At 46.0% G+C, this 16,478-nt stretch overlaps 1 protein-coding gene across 1 annotated transcript; it reads right to left on the bottom strand.

The window, feature by feature from the left end:
- Positions 1 to 982: 982 nt before the first annotated feature.
- On the bottom strand, positions 983 to 11,772 carry UCMA (upper zone of growth plate and cartilage matrix associated). Its single transcript, NM_001166046.1, has 5 exons — positions 11,715 to 11,772; positions 11,274 to 11,339; positions 11,071 to 11,166; positions 5,063 to 5,161; positions 983 to 1,080 (listed from the first exon to the last, which is right to left on the bottom strand). Exons 1-5 carry the CDS (start codon positions 11,770 to 11,772, stop codon positions 983 to 985), a joined length of 417 nt encoding a protein of 138 aa, NP_001159518.1.
- Between the last annotated feature and the right edge of the window lie 4,706 nt (positions 11,773 to 16,478).

Below are 16,478 nucleotides of genomic sequence, written 5' to 3'. Positions count from 1 at the left end.
TTAAGAGCTTTCTGTGTCAAGCAGACCTCTCCACCCCAACAAACAAGAGTCCTAGTTTCTGTGACTGGCAGTCAGGTTGCTGTAATATGGAAAAAAATCATAGAAATGTAAATGTAAGGTTCTCAGGTGATTTCCTATCTACGCCAGCACTTAGTTCAGTGCTTGGGCCATAGTAACTGCTTACCAATACCACAATTATGATTATTTGCTTGAAGTGGGAGGAGTATACTCCAGGCTGCATATGGTATCACAAACATTTTTATTGGCATTTTCGGTGTGCACTCTGCATCACTAACTACATATACTCTGGTGGCTTATCGCACCAAATAACAATCCTTCAAGGTAAAATAAAATTGGGCAGGTTCGATTCTGCCAATAAAGAGAGAATGAGAGATGGGGACAAAGAGCAAGAACTAAACTGATTATTTTGGGGAAAATTACAGTGTTGATACCATACTTTTTACAAGTTGAAAAGATTTCAGAGTTCCAAAGCTGGATACAAACCTACGAATGGTGATTTCTTTTCCTTTTCTATGAATAGGTGCATAAATCAACTCAACTTTAGACATCCAAAATAATTCTTACCATTTTAACTCAAAATAACTGCAAAGCAAGGGAAAGCTGCCCCACAAAAGCTGAAACAAGCTTTTGTCACCCCCAAGGAAAAGAGTAAGCATACAAAAATAAGAAGCGAAAGGCTGAGGCTCTCTATCCATTAGAACAAAATGGACCCCAATATAAAATAGGAGGCTGTCTGCTACTGTAAATACCATGTTGAGACCCTCATATTGGATGCTTGTTGCCAGATTTGCTTGCTGCTTGCCAGATTTCAGTGGGTGTTCCATTGTTTCCCAACACCCGCATTTTGTGTGCGTGTGTGTTTATGTGTGTGTGTGTGTGTGTTTGTGAGAAAGTGTGAGTGTGAGCGTGATGCCAATATTTACAAACGTTGTTCAAGTCAGAGTTTGCTTCTGCGCAGAGGTTAGACATGATGGCGGTTGTATTGGTACGGCGGGTTGAGACCATCATAGTGCCACTGGCGCCACTGTTCAATCTGTTCCCGGTTCCTTTCATCTTGTTCTGGAGGGGAGAGAGGGGGACACCATGTTTAAGGAGATGGGATCGGCAACTTTGACTGATAGACACCCCCACTTCCTCCCCTTCCGTTCTGTAGGGTCACTGCTGGCAGATTCTCAAAACTGAACACTGAAAACATTAAGGTTACATCAGGGAGCTGAAGACTTCCCCGGAGAACTGACTGAAGAGTATGTCACTGAGCAATTGAGCAATCAGTGACGTTTAATTGAGTGCTACTGTCTGCAGAGCACTGTTCAAAGCCCTTGGGAGAGTAGACTAGAGTAAGTAGACATGGTCCCTGCCCTTGAGGAGCTTGCAGTCCAGTGGGAACACAGCAGAGACTCCAGGGTCTGTGTGTTGGTGTGGAACATCCTTCTTGGACAGGTTGGCAACTGGTTAGATCCTGTCCAGCTTCCTCAGTTTTCTTCTGGGGGACTTGGAAAGTTATTCCATGACTGAATGCTGGGGGGTTATGGCTGATTGAGTGCACCGCTGAAGCAAAGAAGGGAGGCCCTCCTCGCTTTCCTTCACCACTCCCCAGCTTCCTCACCCCCTCCCTCCCTTGAGATAAAGAACAGACTGCCTCTAGCCCAGTCAGTGGAACAGGGTGGGGGGTGTCACGATTTGTATTACTTACTATAAGGGGTAAAGGGAAATGGTTATTTCAATCACATTTTTCAGAGAAGTGAAGCAATTTGCCCAAGGTCACACAGCAGGCAAGTGGCAGAGCCACAGTAAGTGCTCAATAAATATGATTGAATGAATGAATGAATGAATGAATGAATGAATGAACCCAGGTCCTCTGACTCCAAGGCCTGTGCTCTTTCCCTTCTGCCACTCTGCTTCTTGAATTTGGAGACAATTTTAGAACTCAGTTTTCTCCCTCCCTATCAGATCCTTTTCCTCTCTGTCTCTGGTCTGCTCACTTCTCATTAGTTGTTCCCCCCAAGACACCGAGCCCCTCCTCAATTTTGCTCCAAACTTAGGCTCTCTCTCCACTGCTCCCCTTCTAGGAAAGGGTGGGTCAAAAGATTCCACAATGTTCTTACAGATAAAAAACAATGATGATGCTGAGACTTGCTGCCAGATTTCTTATAGGTACCCCATCTCTCCCAGGGGTTTAGGAACGGCAAAAAAACCTGTTTGTCTTGTTGGTTCCTCCCGTCAGCAATTTTCAAATATGCCCAAACAAGTGTCCTTTCTTCCCCCTGAGTAAAGTCTCCTTTAGCCTTTATGACAGGTTCAACCTGATGCTCGTTCTCCACAGCACAACAGGGGAGAGACACAGGCCTTTCTAAAACCTTGTATTTATTTCTTCCCTCTTTTATTTTACCTTCTTTGGAAACTCCCAGGACTCCAGCATATACAAAGGAATGACGTTGCCCTAGGGAAGAGTCTGGAGCCAGAACTGTGATTTGCATCTTCTCCAGAGAAAATGTCAGGGCACTTGTCAATGTTAATGTCTTACCTAACAGTATTCTGCTGCCATTTGGCCAAGTCCATGGCCATTTCTGGGTGATCCTAAACTCGATGTTGACTACCAAGCTTGGCCTTTTTAATCAGGACAGGGGGCTAAATCAGCATGAGTGGGACTTGTACACCTGCATCTTGGACATTTAAGATTTTCCTCCACAACACTTATGTACATATCCTTAAATCACATATTATTAATTATTTATTTACATTAATGTCTGTCGTCTCCTTTAGACTATAAGCTTGCTATGGGCAGAGAACGTGTCCACTAAATCGGTAGCATCGCATTCAATAAATATCATTGATCGATTAATTGATAATCCAGTTCTGAGGCTGGAAAACCAGTAAAACAATTTGGGGGAAGGCTTGTTCATTCGAATGAACTGAGCTAGAGGGGTTTGTTTTGCCCAAGCTGGGATTTGCAGGGAGCAGAGTTCAGGAAAACAAAGGGTATTTCTTTAGTATGGCCAAAAGCACAGCTGAATAAACACATATCTGCAAACTTAACCCATGCTCCACTACCTTCCTGAGAGCCTTTCAGTTGCCTGCACACAGCAGTAGCTATCGCTTGCTTTCTGGATAGGGCTGGAAGTCTAGTTACCCCATTTGAAGAGCCCACTGAGGGACTTCCTGACCTCCTTTTGTAACGTCATTGTGGGCAGGAAATGTGTCTGTTTATTGTTGTATTGTACTCTCCCAAGAGTTTAGTAAAGTGCTCTGTACACACTAAGCGCTCAATAAATATGATTGAATGAAATGTGATTGAATGAGGAAGGGGAGAAGCCAGTTTTCAAAGGGGAGGAAGACAGGATATTCCTTATGTAGCGGCTCCTTCCTCCGAGCCTGCCACCACAGCCAGCAAACCCCAACGCCACTGTCTGCATGTGGGAGGAAATCACTTATTAATAACAATGACAACTGTGCTATTAGTTTAGAGCTTACTATGTGCCAAGCACTATACTAAGCACAGGGGTAGATACAGTCCCTGTCCCACCCAGGGTTCACAGACATGACCCAACTCACTTCAAATAAATGGACCCAACTCTGCATCTTGCTGCCTCTGGGCAGTAGCATCCACCCTCTGACATTTGGAGAACTGCTCTGGATTTGAGGCCCCTTTCCTTCTCTGAGACTGGGGAATCCCACCTTCCCAACACATTGGGGAAGCACCTAGCTAATATGCTCCCAGAATGGTTTTTCCCTAAAGAGAGCACTTGCTGTTTGAATAACTGAGGCCTGGAAATGAATTGGTTAGCCATTCCTGCCTCACAGTTCTGACCAAGAACCCCACCGCTAATTACCTGCCTCTTGTGGGTTTCCGTTGCAGTCAAGGCCTTCGCAACCACGAGATTTTCTTGGGGCACGAATCGACCACTTGGGGACTTACAGTGACTGGCTCAGATATCCTTGTCCACAACTATTATCTCCCGTAGTCAAAATTAGTAGCTAAATGACAGTACTGATCTACCTCCCATTTGGTGTTCTTAATTGGTTCCGTGAAAATTGTTTTAAGTGAAAACTAAATGGAGAATAGTCTCCTGTGGGCATCTAGGACAAGTACATTAATGCAGCCCCAAGAGCCGAAAAGTTGACTAAACAATACAAATGCAGTATATTAAAAAAACAAAAAGCACCCTGAATTTGGCCTGACATTTTCTTAATGTGCTTCCAACCTCCTAAGCCTTTCCCAGCCTCCCCATGACCCATAATTTACTTCCCTTCCCTTCTTCTCTTCCTTGCCTCAGCTGGGACTTAGAAGGGACAGGTGGAAGTGAGCCTGTATTTCTTTGTTTGCTTCTGAGGACTAAGCACTTAGTACAGTCAAATCCTTTGTACCTAGCAGATGCCCAATAAACCCTACCAGATATTCAACAATTATTATCATTTTTTATGGTATTTTTTAAGCTCTTACTCTGTGCCAGGGACTCTACTAAGTGCTGGGGAAGGTACAAGGTAATCTGTTTGGACACAGTCCATGTCCCATGTGGGGCAGTCTTAACTCCATTTTACAGATGATGTAACTGAGTTACAGAGAAGTGAAGTGATTTGCCCAAAGTCACACAGCAAACAAGTGGCAGAGCCAGGATTAGAACCTAGGTTCTTCTGACTCCCACGCCTGTGCTTCCTTGAGTCGGTAAGCTCATTATGGACAGGGACTGTGTCTATGTTCTTATATTGTACTCTCCCAAGATCTTAGTACAGTGCTGTGCACACAGGAAGTACTCAATAAATGGGTATTTAATCCCCATTTTACAGATGAGGAAACTGTAGCACAGAGCAGTGAAGTGACTTACCCAAGGTCTCACAGCAAGAACTTGACAGAGCCAGGACTGACATTAATTTTGATAAATTTCACACAAGCCTATTCCCAACTGCCTAAATCCAGGTTGGGACAGGCCAGAAGCAGCCAGGTGCACTGTGGAGAGCTACCAGCAAGAGCCATCAGTCATTAGCACATAGCCCAGGGGCCTATAGTGACTGGGTGGCAGGGATGGTTTCCCAGGGCTCTTACCATCTTGTTGCTCCTCCACAAAGTTCTCAAATTCATTCCTCTGTTCTTCAAAATACTCTCTCCGGTGCTCATCAGCTTTCAGCTGCTGCCGTGTCTCCACTGTGGAAAGAAACACATGATGTTTTGAGGGAAGGAAAAAGACCTCAACTCTCTAGGGGGATGGGAGAAACCTGCTGGCAGGCAGGAAAGGAATTCTGGATATATCCTTCCCACACATTCTAACCATTTTCTAACCAGTGAAAGTGCATCCTGGTTGGCATCAGTAGGCAACAAACCATCAACACTTTCCCTGTAGACTGTAAGCTCCCATTTTTCCTTCATAGATCTAGTACCACTAGCCCACAATCCTAAATCACCATCAAAATCCACTTCTTTCATTCTTATGCATGAGCTGCAGAGCACTGCTGGCGGAAATCTAGATAGCAGGCCACCCTCATCCACTTCAATTTTATCCTTGTAAGCTTTAACTCTGCCCTCTCCTCTGCCCGGCAAAATTATTTCTCCATCTTTATTGACATCCATGCCCATCACCCTCACCAGTTTTTCCAGGCATTTAACTCCCTCCTCAAACCCACTCTCCCCCCACCTCCCCTATCCCTTGTCCCTAATGTCCTGGCCATCTACTTTATTGAAAAAATTGACATTATCAGGCATGGGCTCCCTAAAATCCCCCCTGCCCCTCCCCAGTCCTTCTCCCCTCCTGCCCCTTCTTCAACTTTCCCATCTTTCTCAGCAGTATCTCTAGAGGAGAGCTCCTGCCTTCTCTCAAAATTCACTCCCTCCATCTGTGCATCTGACCACATTCCTTCACCCCTTATCAAAACACTTGCCCCCTCCTTTCTTCCCTCCCTAGCTGCCATCTTCAACTATTCACTCCAATGGCTTCTTCCCCACTGCTTTCAAACATGCTCATCTCTCCCCATCCTAAAAAAAACCTTCCCTTCACCTTATGGCTCTCTCCAGTTATTGTCTCATCCCCCTACTACCGTTTCTCTCAAAACTCCTTGAGCGAGTTGTCTACACCCACTGTTTCAAGTTCCTCTCCTCCGGTTCTCTACTTGACCCCCTCCAATTTGGCTTCCATCCCCTTCACTTCAGAGAAACACTTCACAGAAACCACCCTCTCAAAGGTCACCACTGATCTCTTTCTTGCCAAATCCAATGGCCTTAACTCTATCCTAATCCTCCCCATCTCTCAGTTGCCTTTGACACTGTCGACCACCCCCTTCTCCTGGAAACATTATCCAACCTCGGCTTCACTGACACTGACTCTCCTGGTTCTCCGCCTATCTCTCTGGTGGCTCATTCTCATTCTGTTTTGCAGGCTCCTCCTCTGCCTCCCACCCGTTAATTTTAGGTGTCCCTCAACGTACAGTTCTGGGTCTCCTTCTCTTCTCCAGCTACACCACTACCTTGCAGAATTTATTCACTCACATGACTTCAACTACCACCTCTATGGATTGACTTCCAAATCTTCATCTCCAGCCCTGTTCCAGTCTCACATTTCCTCTTGTCTTCAAGACATCCAACTTGGATGTCCTGCCATCAGCTCAAACTTAACATATCTAAAATAGAACTCCTTATCTTCCCACCAAACCCTGTCCTTCCCCTGACTTTCCCATCACTGTAGACAGCACCACCATCCTTCCTGTCTCACAAGCCCAAAAACTAGGCATTATCCTTGACTCCTCTCACTCATTCATCCCACATATCCAATCTATCACTAATACCTGTCAATTCAATCTTCACCACATTGCTAAAATCCACCCTTTCCTCTCCATCCCAACTGCTACTACATTAATCCAAGCACTTATCCTATCCCACCTTAATTACTCTTAAGAACCTCCTTTCTGACCTCCCTTCCTTCTGCCTCTCCCCACTCCAGCCTTACCTCACTTTGCTGTCCAGATCATCTTTCTATAAAAACATTTAGTTCTTGCTTCCCCACTCCTCGAGAACCTCCAGTCATTGCCCAACCACCTTCACATCAAACAGAAACTCCATTCCATCAGCTTTAAAGCACTTACTCACCTTGCCCCCTCCTACCTCACCTCACTTCTCTCCCATTACAACCCAGCCCTCACACTTCACTCTCCTAATGCCAACCTACTCACTGTACCTTGATCTCATCTAACCCGTCACCGACCTCTCATCCCACGTTCTGCCTCTATCCTGGAATGCTCTCCCCCCTCATATTGTACTCTCCCAAGTGCTTAGTATAGTGCCCTGCACACAGTGAGCACTCAATAAATATGATTGATTGATTGATTTTTTTTATGGCATTTGTTAAGTGCTTACTATGTGCTCGTTACTGTACTAAACTCTGGAGCTAATCTGGTTGGACACAGTCCCTATGCTACTTAGGGCTCACAATCTTAATCCCCATTTTACAGATAAGGTAACTGAGGCACCAAAAAGTTAAGTGACTTGCCCAAGGTTGCACAGCAGATAAGTAGCAGAGCAGGGATTAGAACCCAAGTCATCTGACTTCCAGGCCTGTGTTCTTTCCACCAGACCACATTGCTGCTTCTTATGGGTAGGGATCGGTTCTTCCAACTCTGTTGTATTATACTCTCCCACGACTTTAGTGCAGTGCTGTGCACAGAGTAAGCGCTCAATAAATGCTATTGATTGATTGATCGGAGGGGTCAGGTGCAGTTATATGGGAGATTTCCTCAATACCACTAGCCAACACAGGAATCCTCCCAGAATGTTTAGTCTCCAGAAAAAAACATGAATGTACCAGCAAGCCCAGAGAAATCTCCCCTGCTGCACTCAGAGCAGAGTCATCCAGGACCACTCTACTGAAGGGGAGAATTGAGGAAATAATCCAGATCAATCACTCCGTGGTACAGAGCACTGTACTAAACACTTGGGAGAGTACAGTACAAAAGCGTTGGGAGACAGGATCCCTTGCCCTCAAGGAGCTTACACTCTTTTGTAGCTTAAAATATTTAAATGAGAGAAAACCCAAACCCTACCTAGATATTTCAGGTGAAAACACTTTGGATTGTAATGTCTAAATCAGTGTTTCATTTGGCTAGAAGAAGCCAAACCCAAGCTAGTCCTGAGAGAGTCCAAAAATGGATTCTAATTCCTTGTTCCGGTGCTTGAAGAACATTTCTAGGAGACTCAGGGGCTGAGGACTTCACAGTAGGACCTTTATTGCAACCACTCTGAGTCAGCTCCTCCTGCCCTCCTCCCTAAGCTTCCTTCCCACTCCACTTTTCCCCCGACTCTGCCCGTAGCCAGATGCACAGTTTAGCTTTTAACGTTAGCCTCTGAGCCACCCTGCACCAGGTTGGAGAGACTTTCAGCCTAGCTACAGAGCTCCCATTGAAGCCAGAGTCTGGACCGTTGGGGATGGACAGAAGCTGTGCCTGTTCTGTAAATCACTCTAGGGGAACCAACCGTTCTCCCCAAACTTTACTTGGCTGCACTTAATGTATTTCCTGTAGAAAAATCACCGCTGCACAGTGGAACAGAAATGAATAAGGAGATACATAACAGCGGAAACATATACGGTCTAAAAGCAGAGGTGAGAAGCCATATGGCCTAGTGGAATGAGCCTGGGGCTGGGAGTCAGGGGACCTGGGTTCTAATAGAAAGTACTGCTTTAGCTGCAGAGTCCCTAGTTTATTCCCCTCAGGGGATTGAAAAAAACTAAGATCAGAATAAGAATAATAATTATGGTATTTGTTAAGCGCTTACTGTGTGCAAAGCACTGTTCTAAGAGCTGGGGTAATCAGCTAATCAAGGTAATCAGCTAAACAAGGTAATCAGGTTATCTCACAGTGGGGCTCCCTGTCTTAATCCGCATTTTACAGATGAGGTAAATGAGGCACAGAGAAGTGAAGTGACTTGCCCAAGGTCACGCAGCAGACAAGTGGCAGAGCCGGGATTAGAATCCACATCCTCTGATCCCAAGCCTGCGCTTTTTCCACTAAGCCACGCTGCTTCTCTTACTCCGGTCTCAGAATCACTCCAGGTCTCAGAGCATAGAATGTAATGGGAAAAGCTGCCCTGGGGATTCCACAGGCTGAACTCTTCTCCATGTGAAAATTCCTAAAAAGCTACCATGTGTGTAGGCTCTGCATCGATACATCCTCCTCAGAGAAAACGAATCTGCTCCCAAGGTACCCTATGAGACATGAGAAATGTGTTTTCTCCCAGATTTTTATTTTGGTCATTCATTCAGTTGTATTTATTGAGTGCTTACTGTGTGCAGAGCACTGTACTAAGCACTTGGGAGAGTACGATATAACACTAAATAGAAATATTTCCAGCCCATAATGAGCTTATATTCTAGAGGAGTTTGTTTTGAAAACATGGGCGCAATAAGGAGGCAGGGTTTTGGGATGGGGAGAAAGCAAGCTGGGTGGAGGGGGACAGTCTTCAAGTTAGCAGGTCAGAAAGCTCACATTTAGGTTCAGGCAGCAGCTCTTGAGTACGGGCTTAACAAATCAACCAGTGGCATTTGCTGAGTGCTCACTGCGTACTAACCACTACAACTGGGAATCAGTGTGGCCGAGTAGAGAGGGCACAGGCCTGGGAGCAGCTCTGCTACTTGTCTGCTGTGTGACCTCGGGCAAGTCACTCAACCTCTCTGTGCCTCAGTTTCCTCATCTGTAAAATGAGGATTAGATCTTAATCCCTCCTACCTATACTGTAAGCCCCACTTTGGATGGGAATTGCATCCAAACTGATACCCTTGCACCTACCCCAGCGCTTAGAACAGTGCTTAGCCCATAGTAAGCACTTAGCAGATACCATAAAAAAATCATTATTAGTTATACCAGGTTCATATGGGCTAACCGAGATCCGATGATACAGTAGCTCTTTTACCCATTGGGGACCCTGTTGGAGTTGGGCAGGCTGGAAGGGGAAGGAAGAAAGGGTGAGATCAACATCGCAATTCACCAGCCTGCCCCGTACCTCCCACAGCATCTTGGCAAGTTTGATTCACACACTGAATGTTTCTGTCTGCAAGGAGGGTCTGAGGGAATGCGTTGCATCCCTTGCTGGCCCCAGTCATCTGGACAGGGTGGAAAATACTCCCCCCACCCCACCACCACTCCCTTTGTGGAATGTCTGTTTTTCCATTCCAAAAGATGCCAGGAATGGGATGCTTTGGTTTTCTAGCAAGCTTCATGAACACCCACCTGAGCCACACTCAGAGTTCATTCTTTCAGATTTACCTTCTCAAATTTTAAGTCCACAGTGTAGCAGCAGTGCATGTCCTCATCTATTTGGGGGGGAATACTCTTTTCTGACTGAAAAGAGTCATTTGCTCCTCAACATCTTTACTCCCTCCAACTCCCATCCCAGCATATGAAAGAGGCCCTCTGCCACTGTCAACTATTTTCTCTATCTGGACCTTGAGGAGCAATGCATTCATTCAGAGCCCAGAAGAGTGGTAGGGAAAAGAAAGGGGGTGATGGGGAAAGGGACTCAATATATGGCATTTATTGAGTGTTTTCTATGTACAGAGCACTGCATTAAGATCTTGGGAAGCAGTGTGGCTTATTAGAAAGACCATGGGCCAGTTAGAAGTCCTGGGTTCTAATGCGGGCTCCGCCACTTACCTGCTGTGTGACTTTGGGCAAGCCACTTTACTTCTCTGTGCCTCAGTTCTCTCATCTGCAAAATGGGGATTCAATACCTGTGCTCCCTCCTATCAATCAATCAATCGGATTTATTGAGTGCTTACTGTATGCAGAGCACTGTCCGAAGTGTTTGGGAGAGTATAATATAACAGAGTTGGTGGGCATGTTCCGTGCCCACAGTAAGCTTACTTAGAACTTGTGCCCCATGTGGGACTTGATTATGTTGTATCTGCCCCAGCACATAACACAATGTTTGACACATAGCACATAACATAACAAATACCACAGTTATTATTATTACAATATGATTGAGTTGGTAGACACAATCCTTGCCCACAAGGAGCTCAGTGTGACTCCAATCCCCTGCCCGACCCCCTCCAGAGCCCCTCTCCCCAGCCTCACCATTGATCTCATCTCGGGACTTAGGGGACCGTTTGCCTCGCTTCTTGAAGAAGTTGGAGGCATCAGATTCCTGCATGAAAATCTTCCTTTTCAGACCTGAAAGCAGAGACACAGAGTGATCACCACCCGGGGAGCATCAGGGGTGAAAAGGACAGCTTGGGGACGGTGGCTTCCCCTCCTCCCAAACTCAAGTCTCTACTTACTTTCCTTGTTCTCGTCCCCAGCCACTTGCCTGGAGCCCACAGTAGCACTTTCCACGTCCTGGAGAACTAGGGGAAAAACGGCACAAAGACAAGGCTTATTTCAGGGAACATCCCCCATCCGCAAGGTAAACCCTTAAGTCATGTACTTCCAAGAATCACCACTTCTCTAGTCTGGGATTTTTTTCCCTAACCATCATGCTGGGGAGCCAACCTCACACATCCAAGTAAACTCAGGCTTCTGCCTCAAAACCACCGACCAAGCCCCTTTCCCTCTGAATTCCATAATTCTATTCAAGACATATTCTTGAATAGTATTTGCGTACACACACAAACACCCCCCTCCCCCTCCACTACCACAGTTGAGAAAACCCCAGCTATCTTGTTTTAAATCTAGTGGGTCTTCTGTGAAGAATTTTTGGTTTTATTGCTGATCACACTTACCGGCCAAGATCACTAAAGCTGAGAGGCAGGAAAAGAAGACGATTTGTTTCCAGATCATCTTTACCGACTGTAAGATGGAATCCTTAGAATACCAGGGACTCTGGAGCAAGTTTCTTCAACCTGGCTGCACAATCTTTGTGTGTCAGGAGGGGAAGGAAGCAGGCGGGCAGCTGAGATGCCACTGGGAGAAAAGGGGAGGGATATTGGCTGCCACTTCAATTGGCTGCTCCTGGCTGGCCTGAGGAGAGCCTGCACTCAGGCAGCCTGGAAACATCAGCTAAAGAACTCTGAGCCATTAGGCACCCTGGCTCTGGGATCCTGGGACATTTCTAGATCTGCCAACCCCAACCTGACACTGAAACAAACTGAGGAGACCCTGAGACTACCCAGTCCGTGGGATCTACGAAGGAAAGGGTCCAGGTCAAAGGTTGTGGCTGCCGGAGAGGATGGGGAAAGGGTCAAGGTCAAAGGTTGTGGCTGCCAGAGAGGCTAGGTCTTATGGGCTATTGTGGTCTGGCCCCAATCTCAGGAAGTCAGTCAGTTAGTCGTATTTATTGAGTGCTTACTGTGTGCAGAACACTACTAAACACCTGGGAAAGTACTATATAACTGTAAACAGACACAATCCCTGCCCACAATGAGCTTGAATTATTATGAAATAGTAATAATTATTATGAAATAGTCTCATTAGGATGAAGTTGTGTTTGCTTCAGGTTGGGAGATGGAAAGAAATTATTAGGTAGAAGCATACTTACATCTAGTTAGATGTGTGTACGTACACAATCACGTACACACAGATACACACACACACACTGATAGACTGATAGATGCACTCAACCACTTTTCTCCAGAAATAAGCATGCCAGATCTTTTGTCCTTTCTCTGAAACTTTCTCTCCTGTCATAACACATAGCACTTAGATCTAGGGATCCCAAAGCCTTTTGAGGAATGTTATCTGATGGATCCTCTCTATTCCATCATTAGGTCAGTTTTACTCTGCCCATTTTGCAGCTGGAGAAACTGGCACCCAGAAGCTAATTCCTTGACTCTAAGTTTGCAGCAGAGTAGGTCTGGATCTCCTCGCCTCCTCTACCTTTAAGGGCTTAAATGAGTTTGCGATTTAACTGTAAAAGCCCCTCAAAAACAGGGTTCATGTCTTCCACTACTTTATAAAAAGAATAATCAAGCCCCTGATCTGGAGGTTGGTCCAGCTCCCTGGACCAGAGGATTTGAGCTTTCTTCCACCTTGGAGATTCAGTGATTTTATACCAAGCCCAGAAGTAATAATAATAATAATAATGTTGGTATTTGTTAAGCGCTATGTGCCGAGCACTGTTCTAAGCGCTGGGGTAGACACAGGGGAATCAGGATGTCCCACGTGGGGCTCACAGTCTTAATCCCCATTTTACAGATGAGGTAACTGAGGCACAGAGAAGTTAAGTGACTTGCCCACAGTCACACAGCTGACAAGTGGCAGATCTGGGATTCGAACTCATGACCTCTGACTCCAAAGCCCAGGCTCTTTCCACTGAGCCACGCTGCTCCTCTAGAATCAGAGAGTGAAGCTGCACTTGGATATATAGGATAGATGTCTGGATAAGTAAAGGATTGAAAGAGGATGAGGAAGAGGGGAAGAAGAAGAGGACTGGGGGAGGAGAAGGGCAGAGGGAAGAGAAAGGGGAAGGAGGAGGAGGAGAAAGAAGAGGAGGAAGAGAAAGAGGAGGAGAAGGAGGAGGAGGAAGAAGTGAAGGGTGAGGGAAAGGAGGAGGAAAAGCTGGGGCAGTTTTGTGGAGGGGCTTGGTCCACTTGGATGGAGGAGAAAAGATTTAGAAAGGATTTGAAACAGGAGCCAGTCACTTAAGCCGTTGGAATCAGAACATGGAGACATTATTACTCTTGTGATTTGAAATGTTAATAATTATAGATCCTTCTTGTCTAGGATCTTCCCCTAAGGTTATCTGCCACTTCACAGACTTCACAATTCATCGCCTATCCTCTTCCTTCTCCTTTCCCTCCTCCTCCACTGCATCCTTCTTCCTCAGCTTCTTCTGATCCCTTTGCTGTTCAAAAGAGTACTAGGTTGAGAGGCAAGGAGTGATGGCAGTGAAAGAAGGGGTTCAGCAAGGAGGCTTGCTAGGCAGAGAGCCCCAATCCTTTCCTCCTCTGGAAGGGAAGAACGGGAGGGCTTCAGGACTCTGAAGGCATTAACAGGAGTCCAGGCCCTTTCAAGTGATACTGAGGCTATTTCGGCCAGAATTTAGGGTTGAGGGTCCCAAGAATCGTCACATCCATTCTTCCTTCTCCTGACACCCCCTCCCCACCAAAGTCCCTGTTAATCCCTGTCAGCGGGAGTGGGGGTCACCAAAGTTGACAGGTCCAGCCCTCTGGCCACAGTGAGGGATACCTCTCTCCAGTCAAGAATACCCTGGAGCTGCACCCCACCATAGTCAGGTTTTGGGGGGGCCAGCCATCCCAGTGGTGGCTCTTAACTTCCTTCTGGAGTGGTTCACTCTCCCTGGAGTGGTCAGTCTCTGCAGCACATCAGCTCCTTTGCAGGTTACGTTCTGGACCAGGGGCTCTCTCTTCTTGGCCTCAGTTGTTAAGTGCTTACTGGACTGTACTGAGCACTGGGATAGATACAAGCTAATCAGATTGGGTGCAGTTCATGTCCCACATGGGGATCATAGTCTTAATCTCCATTTTACAGATGAGGGAACTGAGGCACGAAGTTAAGTGACTAGCCCAAGGTGACCAAGCAGACAAGTGGAGGAGCTGCTATTAGAACCCGAATCCTCTGATTCACAGGCCAGTCATCTTTCCACTAGGCCATACTTCTTCCTTAATTTAACTAGGCCACTTAATTTTCTGTGCCTCAGTTTCCTCATCTATCAAATAGGGATCAAATTCTTGTTCTCCCTCCATTTTAGATTGTGAGCCCCATGTGGGACCACGATTGTGCCTGGCCTGATTATTTCGCAGCTACGCCAGGGCTTAGAATGGTGCTTGGCACATAGAAAGCATTTTACAATCAAACAATCACTGGTATTTGTTGAGCACTTACTATGAGCAGAGCACTGTACTAAGTGCTTTATGCAACAGAATTAGCAGACACATTCCCTACCCATAAGGATCTTACAATCCCACAATTATTATGGGCCAAGCATTGCCCTAACCCCTGGGGTACATACAATACAATCAGATCAGACACAGCCTCTTTCTCACACAGGGTTCACAGTCACAGAAAGAGGAAGAACAGGAATTTAATCCCCATTTTACAGATCATGAACTGACACAGAGAAGATAAGTGACTTTCCCAAAGTCACAAAGCAGACAAGTAGCAGAGCTGAGATTAGAAAGCAGCTCCTCTCAGGTCATCTGACTCCCAGGCCAGTGCTCTTTCCTCTAGTCCACAGTTCAATTTAGCTGGTCGATGAGCTAAAGACCTGGTGAAAGCCAGGGGGCCTCCAGTTATGGATCTCAAGGGTGATGAAATTTCAGGGGGGCCTTAGAATAGTTAAAGAGTCTGGCTGTCTAAAAGATCCCTCTGGAGAATCCTGGAATCCCCCTGGGACGGCACGCTAATATTTTAGAACAAGGCTTCTAAAGAACTGAATGAACAGAGATAACTGGGGGGGGATTGCTGATGCTCCCAAGAACACAAGTCAAAACTAGCACTGTTTGCTCAACAGCAACTAAAGTCACTCCTCCAAAACACTACCGCTTTCCCCTTCCCCTGCTTCCCTCCAAACTGGCAGCCTGATCAAATGTTAGTCTTTAATTTGGGGGACTTTGAACCCTAGTCACACGTTCCCATATGGGACCAAAAGGGCCAAAAAAGCAGGGGTGTAGTTGCAAACGGCTTTTGGCTCTGTGAGCAAGTTGGTGTTTTGTGACGGCAGAACGGCTTTGTTTCAGCCCAGGGTTGTGCTGCCATTCAGTGTTTTCTCTGCCCAGAAGTTTTGTAGCAGTAAAGTACTTTTGGATCATCTGTATTCAGTATTTTTCACATCCACCATGGGGGATAACAAAAACAGCATGGCTTAGTGGAAAAAGCATGAGCCTGAAAATCAGAGGACCTGGGGGTTAATCTCGGCTCTGCCACTTGCTTGCTGGGTGACCTCGATTTGCCCAGTCACTTCTCCGTGCCTCAATTACCTCAACTGTAAAATGGGGATTCAATATCTGTTCTCCCTCCTACTGAGACTGTGAGTTCCATGTGGGACCTGATTAGCTTGTATCTATTCCAAAGCTTAGAACAGTGCTTGACACATGTAAGTGCTTAACAAACACCATTTAAAAAAAAATGTGCCAGGGGAGTCAGTCATAATAATAATTGTGGTATTTGTTAAACATTTACTAAGTGCCAGGCACTGTACTAAGCACTGGGGTGGATTCAAGCAAATTGTGTTGGACACAGTCCCTGTCCCATGTGGGGCTCACAGTCTCAATCCCCATTTTACAGATGAGGGAGCTGAGGCCCAGAGTAGTGAAATGACTTGCCCAAGGCCACACAGCAGACAATTGGTAGAACTGGGTTTAGATATGAAAGGACTTATGAGACTAAGTAGTAGAAGCTGTGTGATCTAGTGAAAAGAGCACAGGCCTAGGATTCAGAGGACCTGGGTTCTAATCCCAGTTCCACCCAATGCTTGCTGGGTGACTTTGGGCAAGACTCTTAACTTCTCAATGCCTTCATTTCCTAACCTGTAAAATGGGGATTTTACACCTATTCTCCCTCCTATTTAGACTGTGAGTTCCATGTGA

Source organism: Ornithorhynchus anatinus, chromosome 13, assembly GCF_004115215.2.
Source record: "Ornithorhynchus anatinus isolate Pmale09 chromosome 13, mOrnAna1.pri.v4, whole genome shotgun sequence".
NCBI lineage: Eukaryota > Metazoa > Chordata > Mammalia > Monotremata > Ornithorhynchidae > Ornithorhynchus > Ornithorhynchus anatinus.
Note: the sequence above shows the minus strand (reverse complement) of the source record. Positions and strands in the feature narration are given on the sequence as shown.